Consider the following 27581-nt stretch of genomic DNA (forward strand, 5'->3'; position numbering starts at 1 on the left):
ATGCTACTTTGCTATAGCCTCTCGAAGTTTTGCTATAATTTTTGCAAAATTATTTAGCCCTGCATTTCATTTCCTCATGTGACAAATTAATGCAAATCAAAAATACTGTTTGCTACCTTCAGAATACAGGAATGGGATTAAACAGTGATGTCTATGAGCTTTTTAGTTCAGCTGGTTAGGTTTTAGTACATGGAACTATGTGTTCCTAATGCTATATTAATCATTCATCTTTGAACATCTTGATTTTCATGGATTGTGTTAGTTATGCATAAAATTGTACAAGGTGATTCTTTTTTGTAAATTGCTTAGTTTCCCTCTGCTGATTAGGTCACAGAAGGAAGGATCTTTTTTAAACTAAATGGGTATCAAGATGTGTAAGATAAAATGGTGATTAATATCTTGTATACCTGAGCAATGCTGTATTACAGAATTTGGGGAGCGATGTCCCAGTGAGCTATACTGACTGGAATTTGGCAGACAAGCATCCTCTCTCCTCACTGTATATTATAATAACAGTAAAGAAAATATATGCCTAGAAGCACACTTTAGTTAAAGCAGTCTTCTTTCTCAGAACTGGCAGTTTGTGGAACAGATTAATATGAGGTTCTAAACCATGCCTGAATTGTATCATTCAGTGCCAAATTTTCAGAAGCTGGTTTTGAGTTCTAGATTTACATGTCTGAAGCACAGGGACAGATTTGTGTTTTTTTTCAGTGACAGATCTCTAGTTTGGGTCATGAACCAGGAGGTGTCACATAGCAAAATGCATTCTATATTCATATGGGTTTTTCAAAATTCGGCACAAATATGTGGATATGGGCTGAGACACAGCTGTGGGTCAAACGGAAAGTTTATGTGCCTGAGCTCTGAGAAGGGGATCCAGACATTGCTTGCTCTAAGGAGATTAGCAATTAACAGATGGAATGATCTTGTTTCATCAGCAGCTCCAGCCTGGTGGTTTAATTGTTTCCTGGTTTACCTTTCCTTTGTTTTAGGCCCGGTTCTCCAGAGGAACAGCGTTACAGATTATGCTCTAAATGCTGGGACTACAGCAGTGAATGCACAAAGACTGTTAAGAGCCCTACAGCTTAACAAACCTATTTTGTTGGAGGGGTCACCAGGAGTGGGCAAGACCAGTCTAGTTGCCGCCCTGGCAAAAGCCTCAGGAAACTGTCTTGTTCGAATCAACCTCTCTGAGCAAACGGTAGAATAAAACAAATATCTTTGTAACTTCATGTTTATGGCAGGGGGGAGATTCTGCTCAACTTAAAAAGTGTAGTTCTTTTTAACTTTAGCACTGAGTCTGAAATGTCAGTTTTTCCTTCTTGGTCTCAAGATAAAACTGAATGGGAAGGGAGAACCAGAAAGAGCAGTGAGCTTTTGGGAGCGAAATGCCAGTTCCCAGATTTTTCTGTTCAAGTGAAGACATGTATCTTTGTCTGTTGTGGGGTTTTTTTGGCTTCTGTGAAGTTACTTAAAAACAGCTTTAAGGCTCTTTAGCTTTTTTGTTCCAATTTATTTTTTTCTTTTTTTGTTAAATATAGTAGGTGAGTGCTGGAGTCCTATAATGGAAAAGCTTTTAGCACTTTGCAGTTACTGAAATTTTTAAAATAGAGCTAAAATGTAGGTATTTAAAGGGGAGGGAGAAAATGTGAAGTACAGTTAACAAAGGCTTTTTATGAAAAAAGGTTGTTGTGATGCTTTTTTTGAGTTTTGTAATTTTGCCCCTTACTCCCAAAGGATGTGACCGACTTGTTTGGGACAGACTTGCCTGTTGAAGGTGGGAAGGGAGGAGAATTTGCCTGGCGTGATGGACCACTACTAGCAGCATTAAAGGCTGGACATTGGATTGTATTAGATGAGGTAAATTCTAGTTTGGGTTACACGTAAAATGGAGTATTCTGGAAGAGCAAAGGTGGTGATTTGACATGTAGGATAAATACCTTCAAGAGTTGAGAACTGAAATAAATTTTGCTTACTTTTAGTTATGTGCATCTAGTGCCACACTGAAAGTGATTTTTCTGCTTAAGAGAAAATTAATCTGCCTCTGCTAAGTCTCTCTGCCCATTGGCCCTCCATAGAGGTAGTGTAAAAGACCACCTTTGGCTAGATCTCTTTTAGACAAGAGGCCAAGGATTAAATCCCAACCTAAATTACTGCAGAAAATGAAGGGTAGATTTGGTTGAGATTTGAAAGTTTTTGGGAAGAGTGTCAACAGAAGTTCTGTACATATGATCTTATATGGAAATAATTTCACTGAAATAGAAGGCATTTTGTTGGGAATAATACACTGTTTGGGTACTGATTTAATTGAGGTAAAGAAGAGTTCCATTTTGCCAGTATAAGCTATCCTGCCATCACAAATTTGTTCTTGTACCATGTAGCAAGTACTTTCAAGCATATGCTTGCACTGAGCTCCCTTCTTGACAACATGCATTCTAATTATTGCAGAATGCAAAATCTTAAATTTTTTTTAGCTGTTTCTATACCTTGTTTTTCCTATTGTGAAGGGTAAAACTTTAAACAGCCATTATATTTAAATAACCCAGGCTGCTTTCAGTTAAAAAGCAAGAAAACAAACAAAACACTGTGAATATTTCAAATGTATGAACATACATTGAGGAGAAACATCTTGAACATGCAGATTTTACAATGGAGAATTGTTTTGTTATGATGGTAGAAACACAGTACAGATAGAAAGTGCACATAAGGAAAAGCGTTAGTTAGTTGCTCCAGAGTAGTAACAGTCTAGCTGGAAGTAATGACATATGACAGTGCTAGAACAGCAAAGAAGTTGAATTTTACCTTCTGTGTATCCCAGACTGTTAAACTAGAGATTATGCAAAAGTGTTCTGTGGAACATTAATATTGTATCTTTATTTCTTTCCTCAGTTGAATTTAGCTTCTCAGTCTGTATTAGAGGGGCTAAATGCATGCTTTGACCACAGAGCAGAGATTTATGTTCCAGAATTGGGAATGAATTTCCATGTACAGCACAAGACAACTAAGATTTTTGGATGCCAGAATCCATACAGACAAGGAGGTGGAAGAAAGGGTCTGCCCAAGTCCTTCCTTAATAGATTTACACAGGTAAGCTTATTTGTTTGATTTAAACTATGTCATGATCCTGTCTTGTAGTTTTATGATTATATCAACAGTTGGCATGCTCTTTATTCTACAGGTGTATGTTGATCCACTGTCAGCAGAAGATATGGAGTTTATTGGGAATACGCTGTTCCCTGCTATTGATAGAAGTATTATTACTAAAATGGTTGCATTCAATAACAAGGTAAATGCATACTTTAATTTCTTTTGTGTATAAGTAGGCAGAATGCAGGAAGATTAAAAATATTAAGTCTACTATTATATTTCCAAGCATTTTTAGAGAAGCATATTATGGAAGTACATGCAGAATAAAGTAAAGCACACCACTAAAACCCACCTGAATTCTTGTACCACTACAATCAGATACTTGGTTGATAATGAAGAGTCTATTTCACAGAAGACAAAATGTATATATATATATATCTAAATGGCTTATATACACACACACACACATACACAAAAAAAAAGCTTATATATATCTAAATGGCTTTTGTATATATGTATATACATACACAAAAAAAAAGGCTTTGTTCTACAAAAGGTGGAAACAGTTATAGTTCAGTAGCTTGGCAAAGAGAGTTGAGAAAATAATGATTTTTCACACATGGATTTTTCTTGAAGCACAAACAAAAATCTGAAATGTCTATTTCTCTTTCTGGTCTGAGTTTTTAATCTGCTCTTTATTATGGGATGTTGTTAGTGCAAGCAGCATCTGGCATTTACATAAGCAGAATGATATGTAGCATTCTTCTGGCACGCTAAGATAAATAAAGGAAAATCTTTCCTGATATGATTTGTCTCGTCAAAGGATTAAGAGGTGCTCTAGAATTCTACTAATATAGAAGGTTTTCAACTAGCATTAATTGCAGGGCATCAACTTACAGTTATTTTGTGGCTTAGATGCTGCCATTTTGCACAAAGTGCGGACTACAAGTCATGTTATTTTATTTATGCTTATTCTTCAGAAATTGTGTTTAATCTTAATGTCATGAAACAAGAACAAAAGTGGAGTAGTTGTAAGAGAAAATAGTATTCTGTGGCCTGACGTAAAATCTTTTGTGGCAACATCTTACTGAATACTCAGGTATAGAGTGCAAGGCTAGAAATTAAAATTGAGCTGAGTGCTGGAGAATTAGGAGAGGAGAGGCAAACAAAACCAAGCTTTAGTTCCTGACATGTTCAGAAAAGTGAGTCAGCTTGCTTTTTCTGTTGTCCTCTGTCTTGTAAGCAGTGCCAAAGACAGAAGTTCAGTTGAATTATATAAAAAACGTTTGAAGACCAGCATGTGTGGAATAAAAGATTTTTTTTGTCTTCAATTGCTACTTCTTCTAGATTGACAAAGAAGTAATGGTTGAAAAAAAGTGGGGACAGAAAGGAGGACCCTGGGAGTTCAACTTACGTGATCTTTTCCGCTGGTGCCAGCTTATGCTTGTTGACCAGTCACCAGGGTGTTACAATCCAGGCCAGCATGTTTTTTTGGTGTACGGCGAAAGAATGAGAACCAGGGAAGACAAAGAAAAGGTGAGACACGTATTTTTCTTCCTTGCTCTTTGGATTGTCAGGAAGTATTTCTAGAAATCTAAGTGAAAATTTGAAGATGCCTTGCAATTCACTCACAGATGTTACTTACCTCTTACGAAAGAAGAATAGGTTTGCTTGGAGTTTTGAAGTTTAACACATGTTCTTGCTCCCCTTGAATTTAATGTATCAGTTTAATATCAGTTAATTATCTCCTAGTAGAAAAGCAGAAAGCTGGTGTAAATGAAGGCAAGTATAACGAAGGACTTAGAGCAAAACACAACATATTCTTGTATGATTCTGTTTTAAATAATAATGTTCTCATAGGAGTGACGTAGGTTGCATGCCTATGTGTGAGGAAAGACAAGACATGGAGCAGAAAAGAGAGCACTGAGATATTGAAAGATTCTTAAAGTTATGGTTAGAAAATATTTGTGTCAGCACAGGACATAAAAATAATGGCCTGTAATTCTGCTCTTCCCTGCCAGCTTTTTTAAATTGTTCTGTCTTGGGTTTCTTTTATTGACTTTTCTTTATCTGTCACTTCTTTCATCTGCGTGTCAAATTGCTCCCCTCATTCTGTTAAATTCACTGCTTACAGTTCCTCTAATGAAACACACTCACTACAGTTGTTATTTTACCTTTGCCTCCACTTATCCCTCTCTTGCCTAGAAATCCTTGGTTTTTGTTTAATTTCACAACATTTAAAATGGTATTAAATTAAAAGTCAGTAAGACTGAATGTACTGATTGTGTGACTGGATGTTTTTCTCATGGGTTTACTTTCCCCTTCCTGTAATATTATTATAGTTTTATGTGTTATCAAAGAGGTGATTTATGGAGTGACTTCTTTACCAGTATTTTGTTAAAGAGAAACATTACTTACAGTATTTCAAGTCAAGGGAAAGCATGGTTAATGAAGGAGTTGCTGTGAACAGCTCACACTCACTTAAATTGCTTACTGCAGTTTGAATGAAATGGCACTTGTAATTAAACTCTTAGTTACTATCACATGGCTGTGGGGCTGAGAGGGAAGACTACTTTAGAAGTAAATCTTTTAGAACAGTGGAGAACTTAAGGCTGATAAGTCTTTATTTTTTTTGCTTTCAACTGGTTTAGGTTATATCTACATTCAGAGATATTTTTGGCCAGGAGGCTGATGTGTATACAGGAACCAGAGAGTTTCACATCACTCCATATAATGTTCAGGTAAGCTGTTGACAAGAGGTTTTGTGAATGGAGAGAGAAGGTGGTGACTCATACAGCTGAGCTCCTGTTTGCCTCTTTGAGTACTCACCCATGTGTCTCTCATCACTTCCAGATCGGTTATTCAGTTCTTTCTCGTGGCAACTATATTCCTCATCCTGGCAGAAATCTCTCACTTCTGCATCATTCACTGCAGTCCCTTGAGTTCATAATGAAATGTGTGCACATGAGCTGGATGGTAATCCTGGTGGGCCCAGCAGCTGTCGGCAAAACCAGTCTTGTTGAGCTGCTGGCCCATCTGACAGGCCATCGACTAAAAATCATGGCAATGAACAGCGCGATGGACACAACTGAACTCCTGGGTGGATTTGAACAGGTGAATAATGTTTTGGTAGTATGGCAGTATTTCTCCTTCCTATGTAACAGTGGCCAGTCCACTGTGATTGTAGTGTTTAAACACTAAATGAAGCCTTAGGCACCAGTCTTCTGGACGAACTAACTCCATAATGGCATGTTTGCAGGTTGATATCAATAGGCCGTGGCAGCGCCTGCTGGAAAAAGTGGAGAATACTGTGAACACACTAGTAAGGGACAGTCTTCTCCTGACAGAAATTTGTGCAGATGATGCTGAACTTGTGTTGCGTGCTTGGAGCAGTTTCATCCTGAATTACAAACCCAAATCTCTGGGTGAAGGAGGTAGAAGTGTCACAGCCGAATTAGTGAGCAAACTGGAGGGAATACTTGTACTTACCCAGCGACTAAACAACAAAATAAATTCTTACTCAAAAGCAGGTATGTGTGGTGGGAGATTTGAAGTAAGTCTATATGTTCCTCTGAAGAAAATAAGAGAAATACATAAATCTGCAGTGAAATCTTGAGAAAACTTATGGGGGGAGGTTGTAGGTTTTTGTTAGGTGTTTCGTACTACTTCGTGCTTTCACTACAGCTTAGCTTCTGAAAAAGTTACATTGGTGGTAGTTCTTCAGATTTATTTTTTGTGGAGTTACACTTGTAGAAATTCTGACACATGATGCACTACAGCTTTTACCTTGTATTCCTAAGGGAATTTGGATACTCTATTAATGCATTTGTTCTCCGATGCATTGATCAGCTAGCAGAATAACACATGGGTTGCTTTTCTATGTGGCATTAATATCCATCAAACTTCACCTAATGAGGGAGAAAAGATGGAGAAAAGTGTCAGTCTAGTTTATATTTCTTTGTGCATGCAAATTTGCTCTGTCCTCGTGAATGTGGGAGGCCACTTGAAGAGTTGGAGCCTCTGCTGTTTTGTTCCCCTAAAAAGCAGGAAACAGGTATCTCTTGACCGGAGCAGGAAGCCACCCCAATAATATTGATGTAAAACATACTTTCTTTCAGAGTTTGCTCACCTGGTAGAAGAGTTCCGGCGTTTCAAGCTGCAGCAGGCCCAGACTGCTGGCTGTAACAGCCATGGCACATTTGAGTGGGTGGATGGGATGCTGGTTCAGGCCCTGCAATCTGGAGACTGGCTGCTAATGGACAATGTTAACTTCTGCAAGTAAGAGACTTTGTGGCCTTGTTTCACTGGGTAAATTCCTTGACCCTCGCTAATTGACTTTACTGAATATTTGCCTATGATAACAATGAATGGGAGCAGTAAGTTACATTTTCTGGATGTGTCTTCCTTCTTGAACAGCTTAGCAGTTGATAGTTTTCCCGTTACCTTATGACATAATAAGCTGTTTAGCTTAAGACTGGTACCATTTTGATTTCAAATCAGAAAGGGATCAAATTGTTACCTTTTTATAACCATATAAATTTCTTTTGAACATAGCCCTTCTGTGCTGGACCGCTTGAATGCTTTACTGGAACCAGCAGGTGTTCTTACCATGAGTGAAAGAGGTGTGATAGATGGCACAATTCCTACAATAGCTCCTCATCCAAATTTCAGGTACTTTGCATTTCTGCCTTTTTCCCCCGCCCCCGATACCAAATAGCAGGTTTAGAAAAACAATATCTGCAGTGAGCCAGTCTTTTGGTATTTTGAATTCTGTTCAGTTTGCCATGTACTGTAGTGACACTGTCTGTCTGGCAAGAAAGAAAACTGCACTGTAATGAGCATACGATAGAGAGCTTAGGAGGCTTGGCTTTATATCCCTGTTGCTACACAGACTATTGCACTGAAAAATTCATAGCAGTATACCTCTGCTTTGACTCTCCATTTCTAAGTTAGGATTTCAGCACTTCCCTGTCTCACTGTAATAGAATTGGAAACAAGATCTTGGACTTTTCAGAAACCTGTTTTCACTTCACTGTATCTCAGAAGTGTTTTTTAATTGCTTTTAAGAGATATCTACTGTTAGTATTAACTTACTTGGGTGTTGGATACTTTGTTTTTTAAATAGCACAGATTTATGTGAAGCTCTTGCTAAGACTTTTAGAAGTCTATAGCTCAGAGGCATAGTGTAACTTTTTTTTTTTTTTTTGTAAGTAGGGAATGATAAAAGAGACATAGCTCATATAAAACTGAGTTAAAATAATGCAATGTATCAGTGGCTGATTTCAAAGTATAATTATTCATACAGTTTTCTTATTCAAATTCCTTAGATGTCTCTGGGTTTATAGATATCGGTATTCCCATATTTATGAAGATGAATTTACTTTATGGAAGAGCAGATTTGGTGGTTTCCCGAGTGGTAGTTTAAAGCTCTTAAGTTACACCTTACGAATGTAAGGCAGTTGGACTAGATGATTGTTATAAGTCACTTCCAACTGAACTATTCTAATATCCAACAGGCTTTTTCTTTCAATGGATCCTGTTCATGGGGAAATATCCAGAGCCATGCGGAATCGTGGAATTGAAATATACATTCCTGGGGAGAATGATGGAAATGTATTGGACAATCTGGATTTGAAGTTACTCCTGCATAGTTTGGGTTTAGTGGGAGATAGCATCTGTGATGCACTTATTGCTGTGCATTCAGAAACCAAGGCAGCAATAGCAGGTAAAAGAAGTCTGTTCAGCATTTGTTAACAACTAGCTCATTACGTATATTTGAATTACCTTTTTAGTGTTAAAGCTTGGTTATTTTATTGTGTAATGTCCTGATATAAGTAAAGGCATATAAGTATAATCAGGTAGTTTTTGGTTGGGTTTTTGTATTCTCAGGAAGTTGGCCCAAATCGTAGAAAGATGGTAACTGGAGTGCTTTGTTCAGAGACGGTGGACACTGGCCCAATTGCTATAGAGAAGGCAAGATAATTCTTAGTGAAAATCAGCAAAATAAAGGGTTTGCACAAAGCCTTTTCAAGTGGTTCTTTGGAGCAAGATGACACTGAGTTTTCATTCATCTCAGCTGCTTGATGTCTTATTTTGAGCTAGTCACCTGTTATTTACAGTCTCGTCAGATTTTCTTGCTAATCTTGGGAAGAACCCATTAAAATTTCAGGACACAGGAAGATTCATTTGGTTTGGATTTTCCTCAGGGTCTAAAGTGGTGTTTGTGTTTGGATTAAAGGGCTGACAATTACTAAACATTCATCACATTAAATGCTGTGTATCTTTCAGGTTCTGTGTTGTCTTTGTCACCTTTGCTTCAGGCTGCTGTTTTGATTGTGCAGCAGATACAAAGAGGCCTTGGATTAGCAAAGTCTTTTTACAGAGCATGTTGGGAAGTTTATGGCCGCTCACAACAACTGCAGATTAACCAACAGGTAAAATTCCTGTATTTGAAAGCTTTTCCTGTATCATCTAAACACGTGAAAAATACCATTTTGTGAGGCTAATGTTTGAGATACTCTGAAATGCCTGAGCAAGGGGCTTGTCAGTCATTTTGCAGATAGTGGCTAACTCTTTTGCAGCATAAGGGCACCAGAGAACATCCAGCTGAACTCTGAGGCTTACTTGGCTTTTTAACAGCTTCAGCTGAGTCTTTGGGATATTAATACTAATGAATCTATGGCTTGAAACACTGTGCACACTGTCATCTGGAGATAACCGTATTCACTACCCATTTTAAACTGTACAGTTTGATATTTCACTGATGGTTGGAATGTTTTAGTACGTTTATCATGTAGGTTATATAGTGTTTGTGGAACATTAGGTTTATAATGATTTAACAATAAATACATGTAATGAAAGCATTCTCTGTGCTATTGTGCTTGAATACTTGCTTGAATATGATTCTAAACTGCTTTTTGGTTGTGTATTATAGGCTGTGTTAGAATTAGTTACAAAGCATGCTTCATCTCTGTCTTCACATGAAACTTGGGGTGACTCCTTGCTAGCAATGGGACTGTGGCCAAACTGCCTACCTACAGGTCTGTTTGCAGCTGAAGACTCTCTTCTTTCGACCGTCCAGAGTGATGCTCAGGTCCTAATGTATTGTTTGAATAGACTAAACCTTAAAAACTGCAGGTAGGCAAGGAACATTTTTTGTCTAATTAATAAGAAATAAGATATTTGTGAACCACTGGTGGCATGTCATTGTTCCCTGTGAAAGTTTATCTTGAGCAAATTGTGGGGGTAGAGGCTGGGGTCATCACACTGTAACTGAGTCTCCTATTAGATTTCCATGCAACTGCTACAAATACACATTTATTTACTGTTTTATTCTTCAGACCAAAATGCTCTATTCAATATTCAATAAGTACGTTTGACCCATTTTGCGTTAGGACTAGGCATTTAGCAAAAAATGGAAGGCAAACACTGGTAAAAAAGGTAATAAGAGCCCCAAATATATCTTCCTCCGATTTCTTTCTCAGCTTTAAAAAAAAAATAGTACTTAATTGGTTTTTAGATACACAATGATCCTCTGTACTTCTTTCTTTCATTTAAACAATTATTAATCAGTTATTTTAAATCTGGTAGCTTTAGGTGAAAAAACCCCAAATTTCCTCCTTCAAACAGAGCTGCCTGAAAGAAATCTCATGTGCAGGGGCCATATGCAAAAACTCTTTTAATGATTTCTTTTGCAATGTAACTGTTAATTTCACGACATTGGCGCAAAATCTTCCTGCCTTCCTGCTTTGCTTAATGACCTATTGTGGGCAGGTACTGCGGTTTGCTTCTAGTGAAAGATCAAGCTGTGTAAGTTAGTACTAAGATATAATGTTAACCATAGCAATGTGCTGTGCCTTTTTGCTGGCTTCTTTTTATCAACATCTCTCCCTCTCCTATCTCTTTTTTTAAATTTACCTTTGCTTATCATCCCGGTGCACAAATCAAATATAATTTCTCAGTGAAATGCTGTGCATATTCACTTCTGTTACTGCATGATTTTTTGACAATAGTGAGCTTCTAATAGTAGACACCCACAAGTGATTTGAGGTTGCAAACTATAGCTAAATAAAGAGGAGATGCTATTTTGGAGCTGGCAGTTTGAGCCTTGGATTGCTGGACTTCACTTCTTTGTGTTTCAGGACATTACCACTGACTCTGCAAGATCTCCAAAAAATTTTGCAGTCCACTAATCCCGAGAGTCTCAAATTCAGTGCTGTTGAGATAGATGCAAACTGGATGGATAAAATGGAAGTTCTCCAGGCTTCAGTGAAACTGTTCATAGAAAAGGCAACCAATCAAGATTGGTCATTGAGAGTGAAATGGCTTAACTCCTTAGCCAAAAGTTTGCCACAGGTGCTTGGTATGTAATCATTTAACTTTCTCTTTTGCCTAAGGGCTGATTCATTATGTTTTCACACTCATAAGTCTTCTGTGAAAACATTCAGACCATTAAAATGGTCTGACATAGAAGTTCTCAACTATCCACACTAAATCAAGGGCATTGAGGTTCCAGGGAGAGGCAAGAAGTTATACGTATTAGGGACAACAGGAGACTTTGGGCTAAATGTTGCCTTTTACTATTCAAGCATGTATTTAACTTATTCTGCTTCTGAATTACAGTGCTTTTTAGATACCTCTTGGTCTATGTAAGCAAATATGCCTTTCTCTTCACTAACTTTTTTTCTTTTTGATAGTGACAGTAAAAACAGTAGAACACCTTCTGTTTATATAGTGTTAAAATACAAGCGGTTAAAAAGCCAGGAAACTGCAGAACTGAGACTTGCTGGACTTGTGTTGCCTAAACATTCAGAATAGCAGCTGAGATGCTATTCTGAATGTTCAGGCAACACAACTTCAGGAATTCACACACTTCCTTGTATGGTGTGAAATCTCAGACTCTGTTGTCCCTAGATGAATAGGATTGCTCCCCCTTGATCTTGCTGTCTTTCCAGGCAGGTGTGTTTCTAAACTGGAAGATACCTAGAAAGTTACTTTTAATGACAAGTATGCCTTTTTTTTTAACTGGGACCAAAAAAAAATATCAACAATAGATGTATTGAGAGGAAGATTTGAGGGTATAAACTCATGGATTTTTCACAAACCGTATTTTTAATATCATTCAAGTATCAGTATTATCAGAAGTATTACTAGTTTAGCTAGAACTCTTTAGTGGATTTATCTCTTTGGCCATGATATTCTGACAGCTTTTAAGACCTCTTAGAACTAATACAAAATAAGAGCAGTCAACATGTCCAGAGTGCATGCACAGATAAGATTGAGGATGCTGGTGCTGGCTCTGTTGAAGTCATTCATTTGTACTAAATGCTCTGATTTTTACACCTGTGTTCTCTTCCCTTCACTTACAGATCCGGTGCGGATTCAGCTGGAAGCATGTGCTGTAGCCCTTAGTAGTTTCTATGCCAGTCCCTTCTCATCTGGAGTCAGTAACATGATCAAGTTGCTACAGCCAACTATGACAGGTAGTTCTGAAAAAATTGGATATAAAGCATCAGTGCTTCCTTTATTTGCTCTTTGAACACTTTGTAACCTTTCATAGGAAATGTGTGTACCCAACCAAAGACTAAATTCTTACTATACCTTGCTTTTGTTGCTAAAGAAATAACAATAAAGCCATTCTTGCTGTCTAGAACTGCAAATATGGCAATTAGATGTATTCATTCTGAGTTACTGGCTGGGCTTAAACCTTGACATCATCCTATGCAAATTAGGTATAAGTGCTATGACTATGAATCCTGACTGCATATATGTGACCCAGCTGTATTCCTACAGCTGAGTTAAGTGGTGTTCTTAAGAGTGATGCAGGTACCTACTGCTTTTCTGACTGGGTATGTAGGCATCCTGTTTTTTTCCCAGCATTTACTGTGTTGGTCCATCTGAAATCTCTATTGAGGCCTATAATCTTCTCTCACTGTTTTATAGGGAGCTCAGGCCTATGGTTTCCTCTGCAAGCTTGTTGGGTATTGACAGCTGCATACAGTAACACTGGACCCTTTACAGATGGTCCTAGTGTCTCACCTGGACTGTGAAGAAAAAAGGAGTTGGGCTTCAGTTTCTAGGCTGTCTTTTTTGGGTACTCTGACCTCTGGTTGGTTTACTTTGTGTTCTGTTTTACAGTCAACTTAATGCTTTTCTGTTTGGATATCTGGAGCGAGGGAACTTAAGTCTCTGCCTTCCTTCCTCTTAGGCTTCCTTCTTTCTTTCCTGAATATTCATAGCCAGGGGGATCAAGGAAAGTCCTTAACTGTTGTCCTGTCTTGTCTTGTCTGCCTTCCCAGATGAACATGTGATGCCTCTGGATCCAAGGTGGAATATGCAGTTTTTGGATATCATTAGAAATTCAATGAATTTTGATACAGAAATGGAACACACAGATCAGCTCCTAATCCTTTTAAAGTCTGTAGCAAATCGGTAGGTAACAAAAAAATCTTGTGAAGATTGCCCAATGACTGTAATCAGTGCTGTATAAACACTTGTGGTATCTGCCAAGTATGTTTTTAGGTTTTGATAGATGTGATCTAAAATAACCAGGTAGAGGTTCTGCACAAGTATTCAAATTCTTTGCTTCTGTTCTCTGTAGATGCAGACTAAACCCAGTCACTTAATACAGGGAGCAGAGCTCCAGCATTCTATTATAGGCTGGAATACTTCAAGGACGAAGCAGAACTGTAGGATAAAGCATAAGAGAGGCAGAAGCAGCGGTGTGAAATCTCTGACACAAATAGTTGCCCTGCTTTTGGATTTGGACTGCTTTTGCTAATAAGAGTGAAAAGTACAGATTTTGCAGTTGCAATATAATGGAGCAGCTGCTCACATATCCTACAGGTGGTGGTGTTGCATCTGTTTAGTAGCTCACTACTATTTCCTTCCTGATGATTGCTGAAGTCAGGAATCTGCTCTTTGTGAAGCTTGCTTCTGCAGAAACCATATTAAGCAATTAGTTATGCTGCACTTGATTCTTGTTTCATAATACAGCGAAATATAAAATGTCACTTTGTAGTTCACCATTCTTGTAAGGCAGAGGCTTTACAATGGTACTGAATTGCTAACAACTTTATTTTTAATTCAGGGCAGTATTATTTCTTGACCGAGAAAAAAGAAGCTACATTGAGAAGAATTTGATTACCAGCAAGAAGCCAAGAAACAGTGTTTTAAGAATGTCTCTAGATTTCCGCAAAGGTGGGTTGATTTCCACTGTTCCTTTAGGTCCCATGCTCAATTTGAAATCTGGTTAATTTGCACGTTATGAAATGTGTACTTTAAATATGGTGTGTCCTGAACGTGTGAAGAAAGATAGTGTAAATGTACAGCAGCCAGATGAGGATTAATATGATATGTAATACATTATTCTCAAATTTGATATACCTTATGCTACAGGATTTATGTCCAGCCTTTTCTAGGTAATGAGTGAATGTAATTTCTCTCTTAATTATCTAAACTTTAAGATGATGGTGGAGAGAAATTTGAATAGCATTTTGTCTTTGTCTAGTAAGAATAGCCAAGTTCTTCAGTTGTGCTTTTGTTCTAATCCTCTTTCTAATGTTTTATGTAAGTAGGATGTTTTTCTCCTGAAACAAAGGGGAAAAAATTAGTGATGGAGTTAAAGTGTTGTATCAAAGCAATTGATCAGTGCTTCCCTCATGTTTTGTTTTTGTTTTTGTTTTTTTTTTTTAATACATTAAATATATAGAGGTAATAGAATTGCGCAAATAGTGAAGGTCTACTTTTATTGCTTCAATTCTTAGATCTTTTCAGGCTTTTTTTCCCCAACCATAGCAAGAAGTTAGTGATCAGAAATTGACCGTTATGTTATGTGATGTGGCTGGAATACTTAAGTGTCTCTCCCTTTCTTTCCCTCTTCCCCAAACCGCAGATCCAGGAAGTTACACCTGTCTTCCTCATGCAATCGTGGTCAACCTTGCTGCTTTCTTTGAACTTTGGGATGCCTTTGTATTTCACTGGGTGAAGTCTACCCAAGTGGCCTTAAATGATGATGACATGCACGATGTGAGTAGACTTTTTGTATTACATTTATCGAAGTTAAGTGAAATGAGATTGCATGCAGAACACTTTAGTTTCAGGAGCCATGAAGTAAAACAAGAGTGCTTCTGTTGGCATTCAGAATATGCCTGACACCACACAAATATTCATGTTTGTTTCAGTAGCTATATTTGTGCTCCGTCTTCTTACTTCTGTGCGGAATGCAGATTCTGAGCCATAAAGAGATCTGACAATGACATTGTAGACTTGGTGCAGGGATTGCATGGCCAGTAAAGCCATGTGGTATTTTTAGAGAACATACATCTAAGAACTGGTTGTGTACCACTAAACACAAAGCCTTGTGTGAGTCTGAATTTAATGCAGGTGTTGGTGGTTTTGCTTTTCTCTTGCTTGAAGTACATAGTATTCTGTAACATGCAGCATTGAGAAAACTGTCACCTTTTTGGCTTCTTTTTAGATATTATACTGCCTGCTGTGGCGTGACAGGTTCTGGACAGTCTCTGACACTCTAACAGTGGATTCATCAGGGTTGTCACTTCTGTCTCTACACTGGCACTGGGTTATGAAGCATCTAATTGACAGAATTCCTCAGATGCTTATTGGATCAGATGAGCATAAGTGAGTAGCATTGATTTGTGTTTCTGTTTAATAGTTGTATAAATTATTTATAGAGCTCTATACATTTTCTTTAATATTATAGATAATTAGCGTTGTTTGGCATTAGCATCCAAATTGTGTGCCAAGTACAATGTGTTAAATAGCTGTTCATTTTTAAAATTCAAGTTTCTTAGCACTGGGCTTGCCCAAATGATCATCTAGAATTCTTATCCTTCAGGGGATGGATAAGAGAAGGGACTTTTCTTGTGCATCCTTTTGCCTTGTTTCTCAAACTTCTGGGCTAACTGAGTGGACTTTTTTCTCCTCACACCCCCTAATTTTTTTTTTTTTGTCTACAAGGGTTTCCAGGGAAATTCAATCTGTTTCTCAGCACATTCAGAGCTGCTTGGCCAATCCTACTGGAATTTCTGCCAATATGAAGATATTACAGAAGTCTCTAGGAAGACCTCTTCCATTTAAGGTATCAGTACTCTGTTTACAAAAAAACCCTTGTATTTACAGTAATATCCAAATACGTTTTGAAATGACCATGAAAATTTACAGCACTTGCTTTCCAGGCCAGCAAAAATGCATTCCTTTTGGACTCGTTAGATTGATTAAAAAAACAGTTTCAGTATATGTTAATGTACTTTCTTTTTTTTTTTTTTTTTTTTGTCTGTGGAATTTATCAGTTATCCAGATAGTACTTCTGCTATTAATTGTGTTTCACATAGACAGCAGTCATTTAATATAGGGTGATGCCCAAGCAAGAAAATATTACTCCTTGCTCTGATCTGGAGACTTGTGAATGTCAGTATGCCACTTGCTTATTTAGTGAATGAATATATGTGTATGTAGACTAGGCCATGTACTTCCTTTTATACAGGATAGGAGGGACTGCTTCATGACTTACCAAGACAAGGCCTCTTAACTTTGACAGCAGTGGAGTTTTTCTTATTTCAGCAACTGGTGTCATTCAGTTTAAAAAAAGTCTCACAGTAAATTTTTTTGAACAATATAAATCCCTTTTTAAAAGCAGGGCATAACTAGTCATGTAGGTGGCTCATGTTGGTGATTGGTAATGGGACCTAGGTTTTTATGACCTTATGTCTCAAAGATATCAGCTGTTCAAAAAATGCAGTTACTTTGTGGGTCTCTGAAGAACATTTGATGCTTTCTGAGAATTTTGGGAGATTTTTCAAGGCATCCAAATGTTTTCAAATTGCAGGTGTAAACTGCAGTTTCTTTTAAATGACAGTAGCTTCTGGCAGTTTTATTATTTTGTCTATTTAGTGCTCTTAGTCTAGGTAAGTTGCTATGTTGAAGTATTGTTTGCATAATCTATGTAGTTTCTTCATGAAGGAAATAAAAACAAAACCCAAAACTTGACAAGGAGGAATTGTAGCCAACTACTTCAATTTCATTCTTCCTGCTGTATTGAGTAGGACTACAAAAGAATTGTTAAGTTGTTGTTGCAAGTTAGTTTATATATACTTGTACTTCAGTCAGGTGTATGTGAATTTTAAATACTAGTTGTGACTGCAGTCACAGATCTTTTGTTAGAGCTGTTGAAACAAATTGTCCTTTTCATGTTTTCAGGATAAACTGGGCATGGAATGTTTTTCTCAGTTAAAAGCTCTCAGCAAACCACTTAACATCTTGGAACTGAGATTGGCCTTTGGAGAAAGTAGATGGCAGGAAAAAATGTGCTGTCTGAAAATTGCTGCTACTAGATGGAAGATGAAGAAAGCATTGCTGCAAGCTGATGGCCTAATAATTAGAGCAAATCATTTAGAAGATGTTAGTCTGGGTAGGTAGCGCTTTTGAACAGGATGATTTCTGCCATCTCCATTCTTCTTATAAAAATGGAAGGATGTGAAATGTTCCCTGGCAAGAAATACAGGACATGAATTTATATGCCTCTTGTGCTCTGTTGAACAGGTCAACTAAAGATGTTTTTGAAAGCTGTACATTCACAACTGAGAGCAGAAGGAGTTATGTATAGTTATTCAGAAGAAAGGTTTGCTGAAGATACCGTCTCCAACCAGATAGACCCTGCCTTGTTAAACCAGCTCTGCAGTCGGGTTCAGCTGTGGCCTGCGATGGAGTACATCAGCGTGCTCTGGCAGTACAAACTGACAGCAGATTATGTGGCCAAGGCTTTTACAAGAAGGTGAGAGAAAGGTTGAAGAAGGAAATCCTATATTCCTTTCATGAGGTTCAGAATCCCTACCTAAAAGCTGTAACTTTAAGAGTGCTGTAACTTTTTAAAAGTGCTTTACATCTGCATGTAAATTTGTGTATGTGTGTACATATATTTTACATATATAGCTGTGTGTATGTATGTGTATAGGTATATGTGGTGCATACATATGTTTATATATATATATTTATGTATATAAATATGTAGTCACTCCTTTGCATTCGGAATTGCACTTGGCCATCTATAAAAGATATCAGCAAAAGAGTAGTTTAGTGTCACACTGAGAAAGTAGTTTTCCTCTTTTCTAACTTCATTGATGCAAACATAGGAATGCCGATGTCCAAGACCCCTTGGATAAACATACTAGACTCCAGAAATTGCTTAATTAATGGTAGAATGGATCATAGGTGGATGAAAACTAAAACCTTGTGTTTAGCGAATAGTACATATTATTTTTGTTTTGGAAATACATAATATTTACCTTTCACTGAAATAGAACAGTCCTTCGATTTAGGAATTAACATGAAGATGTTTATCACCATATTTCTGGAGGCTGTTATAGAAAGACTGAATTAGACCTGGTGAGGGAGAAGGTACACTAGCAGCCATGCTTCCTTTTGTGTAAACTACACACGTACTCATAGTTTAAGTTAACGTTATTAATTTAAGAAGCAATAGTGTTGTTTTAAGGGGCCAAGTGTATTTATTTTTTGACTGTTTTGCCATTCCTTAAAAGAGAGCTCTTCATTTATGGATTTCAGTGAAAGTAATTTTTTGTACAATTAGACTCCTAAAATCATTGATTCACTCTTGAATTCAGCCAAGTTCTGATTTTCAGAAGAACTATAAAGCTGGAAGACAGTTTGTCCCCAAATGTATTGTACGTTTGGCTGAGCATTTAGCTTATATGTAGAGAAGATTCCACTTCTTCCCCTTTCTGTTGAATTTCTATTTTGCCAGCCTTGAAGGATGCAAGTTTTTTGAGGGCTTGTTCTTCTTTGGTGTTTAAAATGCTGTCATTTAACCTGTCAGGGAGTCTTAGTTACTGTGACTTCCCCTGCATTCTCAATTTGTTTTACTATCCAAATTATTTATTTCATGTGCCCTGCTTACTTAGTTGTATTTGTTTCACCTGCTACAGGAAGACCTGCAGTCAAGAACTAAGCATATGTTCAGATCTAGTTCAGCTTATAACTTTTTCCCTGAAGTTGACCCCAGCTGCTTCTCACCAGCTGTCTGGACTGTGGCACTTGTTACACCTTAACAAAGTAAGAACAAATTTCAGTTTAATTAGTCTTGCAGAAGTTTGCAATAGACTCTTCAAAATAGGTGTATCTGTGTAAGACTTTCGACATGCGGTTTTATTGCCTGTGCCTGACAGTATTATTCTTTACTTTAATGAGAAAGGTTATTAACTGTGAGCATGCAAAAAAGTAATTAAAACGCGACATTAAAACATACATAAAACACAGTGAAGTCTTAAATAACATAATTCTGTGTAGTCTAGTTTCTAGTGTTGTTTCATTCATCCACCTGTGACCTAATGGAAACAGGAAATTGAATGGCAGGTGTCAGCCTGCTTGGATCTATGTATTCAAAGTAATTTTATGCTGAAAAATACTTTCCATTGTTCCTGTGCCTCTAAATTTCACAGAACTTGAACTGGGCTTCAGATTCAACATACTTTGTCTATTGAATCACAGAATCCCGAGGGTTGGAAGGGACCTCAAAAGATCATCTAGTCCAACCCCCCTGCAAGAGCAGGGTAACCTACAGTACATCACACAGGAACTTGTCCAGCCAGGCCTTGAGTATCTCCAACATAGGAGACTCCACAACCCCCCTGGGCAGCCTGTTCCAGCGCTCTGTCACTCTCACAGTAAAGAAGTTTTTCCTGATGTTCACATGGAACCTCTTATGCTCCAGTTTACACCCATTACCCCTTGTCCTATAACCGGACATCACTAAGAAAAGCCTAGCTCCATCATCCTGACACTCACCCTTTACATATTTGTAAACATTGATGAGGTCACCCCTCAGTCTCCTCTTCTCCAAGCTAAAGAGACCCAGCTCCCTCAGCCTCTCCTCATAAGGGAGATGTTCCACTCCCTTAATCATATCTTTGTGGCTCTGCGCTGGACTCTTTCAAGCAATTCTGTTGGTTTGGTTTTTTTAGGTCTGTGTTGCAAATCAGATAGACAAAAACAGTTATGTGATGTTTTTTCTGTAGAGCACTTAGTATGCCAGAGAAATTCTGATTGGTTAAAATTAGTTCCGATACAGTGGTGGTTGTCTTCCCACAAAGCTCAGTAAACCATCAAATTCACTTTAAATGCTTCAGAGCAGAACATTGGGTAGTTTTACCTGTTTCATGCTCATGCAACCTCGTGTATTGTAACAAAAGGTTGCACTGTCATAGAGTGGAGGCTTTTGTCTGAAAACTTGCTCTGTATACACGCTGCATGTTTCACAGGAGGCAGTGCAGACCTCAGGAAATCTACTCTTTGAGAAGAGGTGCAAGCAAACACTATGTGAATTTGGAAAGGATCTTGAGGAATATCTTGTACTATCCCTACTGAAAAACTGTATTGTACTTTCCATGTGTATATGTGCTTGATTCTCTTCTGCTCCCTGTAACTTATTCTCAGCTCTAGGTTTCTCTCTCCTTAGATATCCCATGAAGAGATGTCTGTTCTGTCATCTCAACTAGTTAATGCTGCATTAGCATCTTTTTGGAGCAGTACTTTCACCACGGACCCAGACTACTGGTTGACTTGGAGGCCGCTACCTGCAACTGAGGAAAAGAACTTTTCTAAATCCCATATGAACCGTTCTATGAAGGTTTGTCTCTTCTGACCTAATCAAATAATTAGTCTGAATACTTTTTTATTAAATATTTCGGCAGCTTTCTAAAGCAATACTGTAAGTTCTAGCATAGTCAGTGCAAGTTACATCTGAACAATCTAACTCTTAATCTCTTAATTTAGGGCCCAGGTATTTTGACCCGAGCCGTTTTCTCAAAGTGCTTGTTTGAAATTCTAACTAGCAGCAGCAAGACAAGCCAGTGGGATGTGAGTGGGCTTCCTGTTCTGTCATCATCCCATGTGACACTGGGAGAATGGATGGAGAGAGCACAGCAGCTTCATGAAGTCAGCACAGCAGTGTGGACCAACCTGGCTGTGTCTTCCATAGCAGAATTTAGGTATTAAAACCTCTCTTGCACGTATCTTATTTAAATCAGGCGTGTTACAACAAGCTTACTTACTATGTGTAAACTTTTCTCATTCCTTTGCCTCCAGACACACAGATGCTAAACTACAGGGAGTAGTGCTAAGCAGACAGCTCTCTGCCCTGGTAGATCTGGTTCCAGTGGATCTTCAAGGAGAATTTTTGGAGTGCTGTGAGAGGCTCTACGTCAAGGATCCTGTTGCCTATGAGTACCTTCTCAAGATACTTAAAAGCGTCATTGATCAGGACTTACTTCCTAAAGAATTCGTGTTTCTCCTGCTCACTTGCTTGCAGCAGTTTTTTGGGGAAGGGCTTAAGGAGTTACCAGAGACAGCTTGGCGAGGAAGCCTCTGGGTGAATATTGGTTTGCTGCAGATCCAGATGTGGCTTCCACAGACCAGGTTTGATCCAGCTGTTAAAAGAGAATACAAGCTCAAGTATGCAAAAGAAGAGGTGGGTGTGGAGCCGAGTTGGCTCTTACCTCTGTAATGTATAAAATCAATGCAAATGAGTTTGGCTTGGGTGTTCTTGGGCAAATATTTGCTCATGATTTTCAAACTATACAGTTAAAATTTCTTTTAATGTCCAAGAAGAATCTCAGTATGGTTTGTTCTTTCCTTTTCAGTTACACCAGCTGGAGTGTGAATGGAAAACAAATGATTTCTCATCCCAGCTGCATACAGGAAAAAGTATTGAAGATGAAGCAGTCAGCAACTATATTCATCCCCATCTCAGGTGACATCTCAGACAATTAACTCTTCTCTTTTAAATTGGAAATTTCATCTTCAGGTGCTTGGGCTTCAAAGCTTTCCTCCGCAGCTTTACAGCATTTGTGTTTTCTATGGAAAATAAGGATTGCTGTTTTTAAAGTATCAGTTTGGATATTGAGGTGGTAAAAACACAGAAGCTGTTCTCTTCACCTGCAGTGACTAAGGAAGTGCCTCTACACACTTTGTACTGCTATAAATACAACAATTAAAGCAGCAGCCTTCATATCTTGATAAAGTTGAAGCTGTGTTGGGAAGTGAAAATAAAACTGTACATCTAAATTATGGTAGTTTCATTAGTATGTGACAATGTTATTAACAAATTGAAATAAGATGGAATGTGTGTCTATCACTGTATCCCTTTAAGGCCTCGATAGAGGCCACTGCTATTTTGCAGAGTTCCTGGAATGGTTGTACTCAATAGAAATCTCCAGATGTGTATTTTAGCCACAGCCTTTGCCTACAGTGCTGTGGGTGAATTAAATTTCTTACCACATAGAGTACGCTGTTAGCATTCGGAATTTGTAGCCATTGTTTTGTTGTGGTTTTTTGGTTTTTGTCTGCTTTTGTTTTTTTATCTGAGGAACTTGAGGAAGTTTTGAGTGGACAGACCTCCTTTGTGCAGGTTTCCAGGTGTTCCTTGTACATGGAGATAAAAACTGAGTACTATTCATTATTTTCCACTATTATGGAAGTTTTTTGTTTCAATGTTATATGCACAGAGGATCTGTTAATTCTGTGCTGTTGCTTAAAGAGAATAATAGTCATTGAAAGCAAGTTCTGAATTTACCAATTGCTTCCAGTAATACTACTTTTTCCTTAATGCTCACAGAGCTGTCAGAGAGCAAGCAAAAAAATAATGAAAGTTTGTTGAAGTTGTGGAGGGAGCCCAAAGTGGGGAAGAGAAGTGCATATGCATGCTGTATGGGTGTCACTTTCTGTTTTCTCCTTATTTGCTGTATCATACAAACTAGCAGAATATTTCTGATGCATCTTTTAATATATCTATTATGTTAGATATATAAAAACATTTATATGAAATAAGTTTATATGTTTAAACTGGTCAATGTTATTTCTTAACAGGCTGTTGCATGAAAGAATGCAAAGGTTGAAGGAGCAAATAAACAGTCTTTCCAGAAAAAAGGCTTTCAGGCCTCCAGCTCCACCCTATGACTGCTTGTACCAGGAGGCTCATCAGTACATCAGCAGCATAGCACGGGTTTCTTCAGTCCAAGATCTTACAGCCCGCCTTCTGCAGTTCCTCCGTGGGGAAAGACCTAAATCCCTCCAGGCAATACAAAACCTGTTAAATGAGGAAGCATCTTGGCAACAATCACACCATCAGTTTAGAAAACACCTGGCAGAGGACTATGCTATGTTCCCTGATGCCATCATTCCACTGCAAGCTGCCATCTTACAGTTGCAACATGGCATGCGATTAGTGGCTTCTGAAGTCTATGCAATGCTCAAAAGATTTGTGCGTCCAGTTGATCTCACCAACCTCCTCACTTCTTTGTTGGCATTTCCTTCTGTTGGGCGTGCCTTCCCCAATTACCTTGCTCGTGCAGAAATTTTATGCTCAGTGAATTCAGTTGAGGTCCTTCATGGACTTAAAAAGTTTTCTCTGAAGAACTCTGAAGGAGAATCTGAGGGAGTAGAGCAGCCCTGCCCAACTCTGGAACAGCTCCTTGTCAGTGCTTTGCTGCATCTTCAGTGTCATGTACTATTCAGGGGAGAGATGGACCAGAAATCCCTGCAGCTTTTTAGACATCTGTGTCAGGTAACATCATAGCCTGTAATGCTTACCAAAAATTTTATTTATATAAAAAAAACCAACAACAAAACCCAAAACCACGCACACAGAAAAGCAAAGCAAACCAAAACCAGAGTTTGTAGAGAGTTGCTTTATAAAATAATTAAGAAAGGAGACTAGAACTTGGCCAAGCACTCTGTTTCATTCTGTTTTCTGTGGTTTTTCCTCACTGACTTAAGAAGATAAGTCTTCCTTAAAGTTAGATGGCTTTGATTTACACTGTTGTAGAGGAGGAAAGAGCCAAATGAGATATGTGCTGCCCCTTTGATGAAATCTGAGGTAATTTTGTATGAAAGCATGATGCTTTTTGTTTTCTTAGGCAATTGTAAATGAATGGGATGAACAGGAGCGCCGTGCCCAAGAGCGGGAAGCAATGGAACACAGTTTGTACAGATACAGAAGTAAAAGTCATGGGAAAGGATTGACTGAGGAAGAGGAGGAAGAAAAAGAATTTAGGAGGAGATTTCCTCTTCATGAAAAGGTAACAGCTGTCACTCTGGAAAGAAACCCCAAAATTATGTCTGAAGTAGCTCCTGAAAATACATGCTTTAAGTAAAATGAGATGAGACAGGTTTTCCTTCAGCCAAAAGAAAAATGTGGGGTAGATTTTGATAGAACAGTATCAAGTACTGTGATTTTAGTTTACTATAACTTCTGGTTGTAGGAAGGTTTCGAAATTAATTTCCAGACTTGAACCGTACTGTGGTTTGCCTGAATAATCCCAAATTCCATAACTGAATGACAGTATAATTAATTATTTTTTGTAAAATTCTGGAATTTGATTCATTTTAGCAAGTAGGGTCATTTGGGGGTTTATTACATGTGAAGAGGGCTGATCTCCTTAAAGTATTTAATCAACTTTAAGGTTGATTAAATAAAACTGAGGTTCTTTTCAGTATTAACTGGCCTGTGTTACTGAACAACTTTTGAAGTGTGGCTTCACCAAGCAATGTTGTGCAGTACAGAAAGCCATGAGAAAGTTGTGTGTCGTTGTGTTGATGGGGAGGGGAGACATTAAAGGAAGAAATTATAATTGACTTTTGATTCTCACATAATTTGCAGGACTTTGAAGATATCACAGCTCAACCAAGCCTCGAAGAGAAAATGGAAACTGAAGATCCATTGGAAGACCAGCTGGAAGTTGATAGAGCCCTTTTGTCCAAGAGCTCTATGCAAACAGTAATGATGGTTCATCAAAAGCTGTGCTTAAACTTTGCTCGATCCCTGTGGTATCAACAGAGTCTGCCTTCTCATCAAGCCAAACATTATTTCAGTACATTTATTTCCTGCTATCAGACTGGTGCATGCCTGGTGTCACAATTCTATCCTTTAATTGGTAAGATTGCTAGCAATATTTCAGATGTGCAGGTCTAGCTTTGTAATGAATTGTTTCAAATTAATCATATTGCAGGTCATGAAACAGGCCTTTTATGGGAAAAGTGCATAAAACCAGATTTCATTTTTCTAAAGAATTTGCCCCGTGTTCAGAATTGTCTCGGTGGAATGCTTTGATTTTTATTCTTTTATGGATTTTTTTTTAATTCCATTTGTTAATATATAAGACAAACACAGTTTAAGAATAAATTGAATAATCTACTACAGACATTTTAATCACTTGGATCTGCATAATCCTGTGGAAGATGATGCACTTGCAGAAATTTCCAAGAAGTAAAATTTGCAATTAAGTTCATAAAAGAATTGGTTTAAATGGAGCTTCTATAATTCAAAAAAACCCAAGGGTTGATTTTTTTTTTAATTTTTTTTTTCCCCCTGAACTTTGGCACACTTGATGTGTAAATCATTATTATAAAATGTTTGAGACATCAGGATCATAGCTTCTTAAAGCAGAGCTATACCTCAGTTCTAATCTAATAAATGTATATGTGTGCAGTTAAGAAAAAGCAGATAGTATCTGCTGTTTCTACAGTAACTTATGTTTATGTTCATACCTGAGGTGTAATATGTATGATTTTAATTTTTTTGTGCATGTGTTGGATGCCTTTTTCAGAGAGCCTTGCTACTAATTCTGTTGTAACTCTCCTCGATGTGAATTTATGCACAGAGGAACTATGGTCTTCTGATAGGATCAGAGCCCACCCTCGGGATGCTGATTTTACTTTTATACAAAAATTTGATAAAATAGGGAATGTAAACTTTAAGTATGTCTCTTTGTTCCATACTCCCATCTCATTGCTTATGTCTGGCATATTGTTATATCCTTGTAATACATAACATGCTGAGGCTTGGGATACAGGAAAAAAATCCCCCACATCTGTTTTAACTGATAGTACATGTAATGTCTTTCTTTTTTTGCTTCCTAGGTGCTGAAATGAATGATACTCTTTTGGGAAGCCAACTTCTAGCTAGCACTCTTCTTCACAATACCTTTTTTGAGGAAATAACTTCAGATCTTGTGCTGCAGCAAGATGGTCCATATGACTTCTACCAGCATCCTAATATTCAGCAAGTCCGACAGTGCCAACCTGTACTTGATAGCTTTGCTAAAGAAGTAAACAGGCTACTTCAGGAATGGCCAGAGCATCCAGTACTTGTGCAGGTAGAAAGACCTCAACAAGTGTTTGCGGAAAAATGGGACATTTTAGAATTTCATTTGTGTGTAAATATGTGCATAGACGTGTACGTGTACGCTTGCCTAAATGTTCTGTGTATTACTTATGCAGGTATTTTGAAGTCATTAGGTATTATTAACTGTTCTATTTGAGTTATGAAATGTTAAGTGATGTTTGCTGCCTACTCTGATCTGACAGCATTAAGCACCCTTCAGTCTACTGTACCTGAAAGATTCCTGAGGTATTTTGCTGTTTGGGCTCCTGGATGTTTTTTCCAAAATTCTTTCATTGTGCTTTAAAATAGATACCTTGGGTCCCATTTATGGGGCCTGTGTGGCCCTTAGGGTATATTTCTTAGACTAATGCAGAAACTTGGAATCGTTTGAAACTCTTTGCATTAGGTCATGTGTGCTAATTTCCCTGAGTACGTTTGCCTTCACTGAACTACTAGTGAGCTTATACTAGAACAAGGAAGCAGTTTAAAATTAAAGAAATATATATATATATAGTCCTATCTCCTGCAGGGGAGGGTTATGCTGATACAAATTAGCTGAACTTCATGACTGCTTCTGTTAAAGATCAGTTACTATAGGTTGAATACTTATTTTTCATTCTGCAGCTGTTAGTTGTGATGGACAGAATCCGGAGTTTTCCACTCTCTAGTCCTCTCTCAAAGTTCCTGAATGGCTTGGAAATTCTTCTTGCAAAGGCACAGGTAAGAAGACAGCTAAGGGAAACTTATATTTTCTCTTTTATACTTCCTATTCATATTGGTACCATAATAAAAACAACTGAAAACTGTCTGCTTGGCAGGATTTGGGGAGGTGAACTTGATCCATGCCGTAAGTTTAAGGAATAGGAATGTAATCCAGAATACCACATGAGTCTTGCCATGCAAAGACTGACTTCTGGCTTTGCATAAGGGTGAACTTTTTTTTTGTTTCCAGGACTGGGAGGAAAATGCTAGTCGAGCTTTGTCCTTGCGGAAACACCTTGATTTGGTCACACAACTGATTATTCAGTGGCGTAGATTGGAGTTGAAGTAAGAACTGTCCTTCCCTGCTGCTTTTTCTTAGATACTGTAAGCTTCTGTCTCCATACAGAGCCACATTCCAATGCATAATTGCCTTAGTCATGGAACATGCTTCACTATGTGTTCCAATGTGTTTTCTGTGTGTGCGGCTGTCCTAGTAGCAGTGTTAGCAACTGCCCTCGCTCAGAATGACCATGTCCAGCCCATGGTGACCCTATGTATATGCCTCAGGAGGACTAGAATCAGAACAGATAGCTAC

General features: G+C 38.0%; 1 protein-coding gene across 5 annotated transcripts in view; it reads left to right on the plus strand.

Moving 5' to 3' along the window:
* Positions 1–27581, plus strand: part of MDN1 (midasin AAA ATPase 1) — a 103113-nt gene that overhangs the window by 44728 nt on the left and 30804 nt on the right. For all 5 annotated transcript variants that reach the window (XM_080614700.1, XM_080614701.1, XM_080614702.1 and 2 more), the window contains 33 exons: positions 996–1204; positions 1741–1863; positions 2893–3090; positions 3182–3289; positions 4438–4626; positions 5742–5831; positions 5944–6204; positions 6350–6620; positions 7209–7368; positions 7645–7761; positions 8607–8815; positions 9379–9524; positions 10025–10227; positions 11232–11452; positions 12459–12572; positions 13389–13521; positions 14180–14289; positions 14984–15117; positions 15569–15729; positions 16069–16189; positions 17308–17518; positions 17650–17881; positions 19053–19179; positions 20582–20752; positions 20899–21113; positions 21211–21592; positions 21765–21874; positions 22990–23686; positions 24039–24200; positions 24782–25055; positions 26041–26276; positions 26909–27004; positions 27237–27331. In XM_080614700.1, coding sequence (XP_080470826.1) covers positions 996–1204; positions 1741–1863; positions 2893–3090; positions 3182–3289; positions 4438–4626; positions 5742–5831; positions 5944–6204; positions 6350–6620; positions 7209–7368; positions 7645–7761; positions 8607–8815; positions 9379–9524; positions 10025–10227; positions 11232–11452; positions 12459–12572; positions 13389–13521; positions 14180–14289; positions 14984–15117; positions 15569–15729; positions 16069–16189; positions 17308–17518; positions 17650–17881; positions 19053–19179; positions 20582–20752; positions 20899–21113; positions 21211–21592; positions 21765–21874; positions 22990–23686; positions 24039–24200; positions 24782–25055; positions 26041–26276; positions 26909–27004; positions 27237–27331 — 6286 coding nt within the window. The remainder of the gene's footprint in view (positions 1–995; positions 1205–1740; positions 1864–2892; positions 3091–3181; positions 3290–4437; positions 4627–5741; positions 5832–5943; positions 6205–6349; positions 6621–7208; positions 7369–7644; positions 7762–8606; positions 8816–9378; positions 9525–10024; positions 10228–11231; positions 11453–12458; positions 12573–13388; positions 13522–14179; positions 14290–14983; positions 15118–15568; positions 15730–16068; positions 16190–17307; positions 17519–17649; positions 17882–19052; positions 19180–20581; positions 20753–20898; positions 21114–21210; positions 21593–21764; positions 21875–22989; positions 23687–24038; positions 24201–24781; positions 25056–26040; positions 26277–26908; positions 27005–27236; positions 27332–27581) is intronic.

This window comes from Psittacula echo (genome assembly GCF_963264785.1).
Source record: "Psittacula echo genome assembly, chromosome: 4".
Classification (NCBI taxonomy): domain Eukaryota; kingdom Metazoa; phylum Chordata; class Aves; order Psittaciformes; family Psittacidae; genus Psittacula; species Psittacula echo.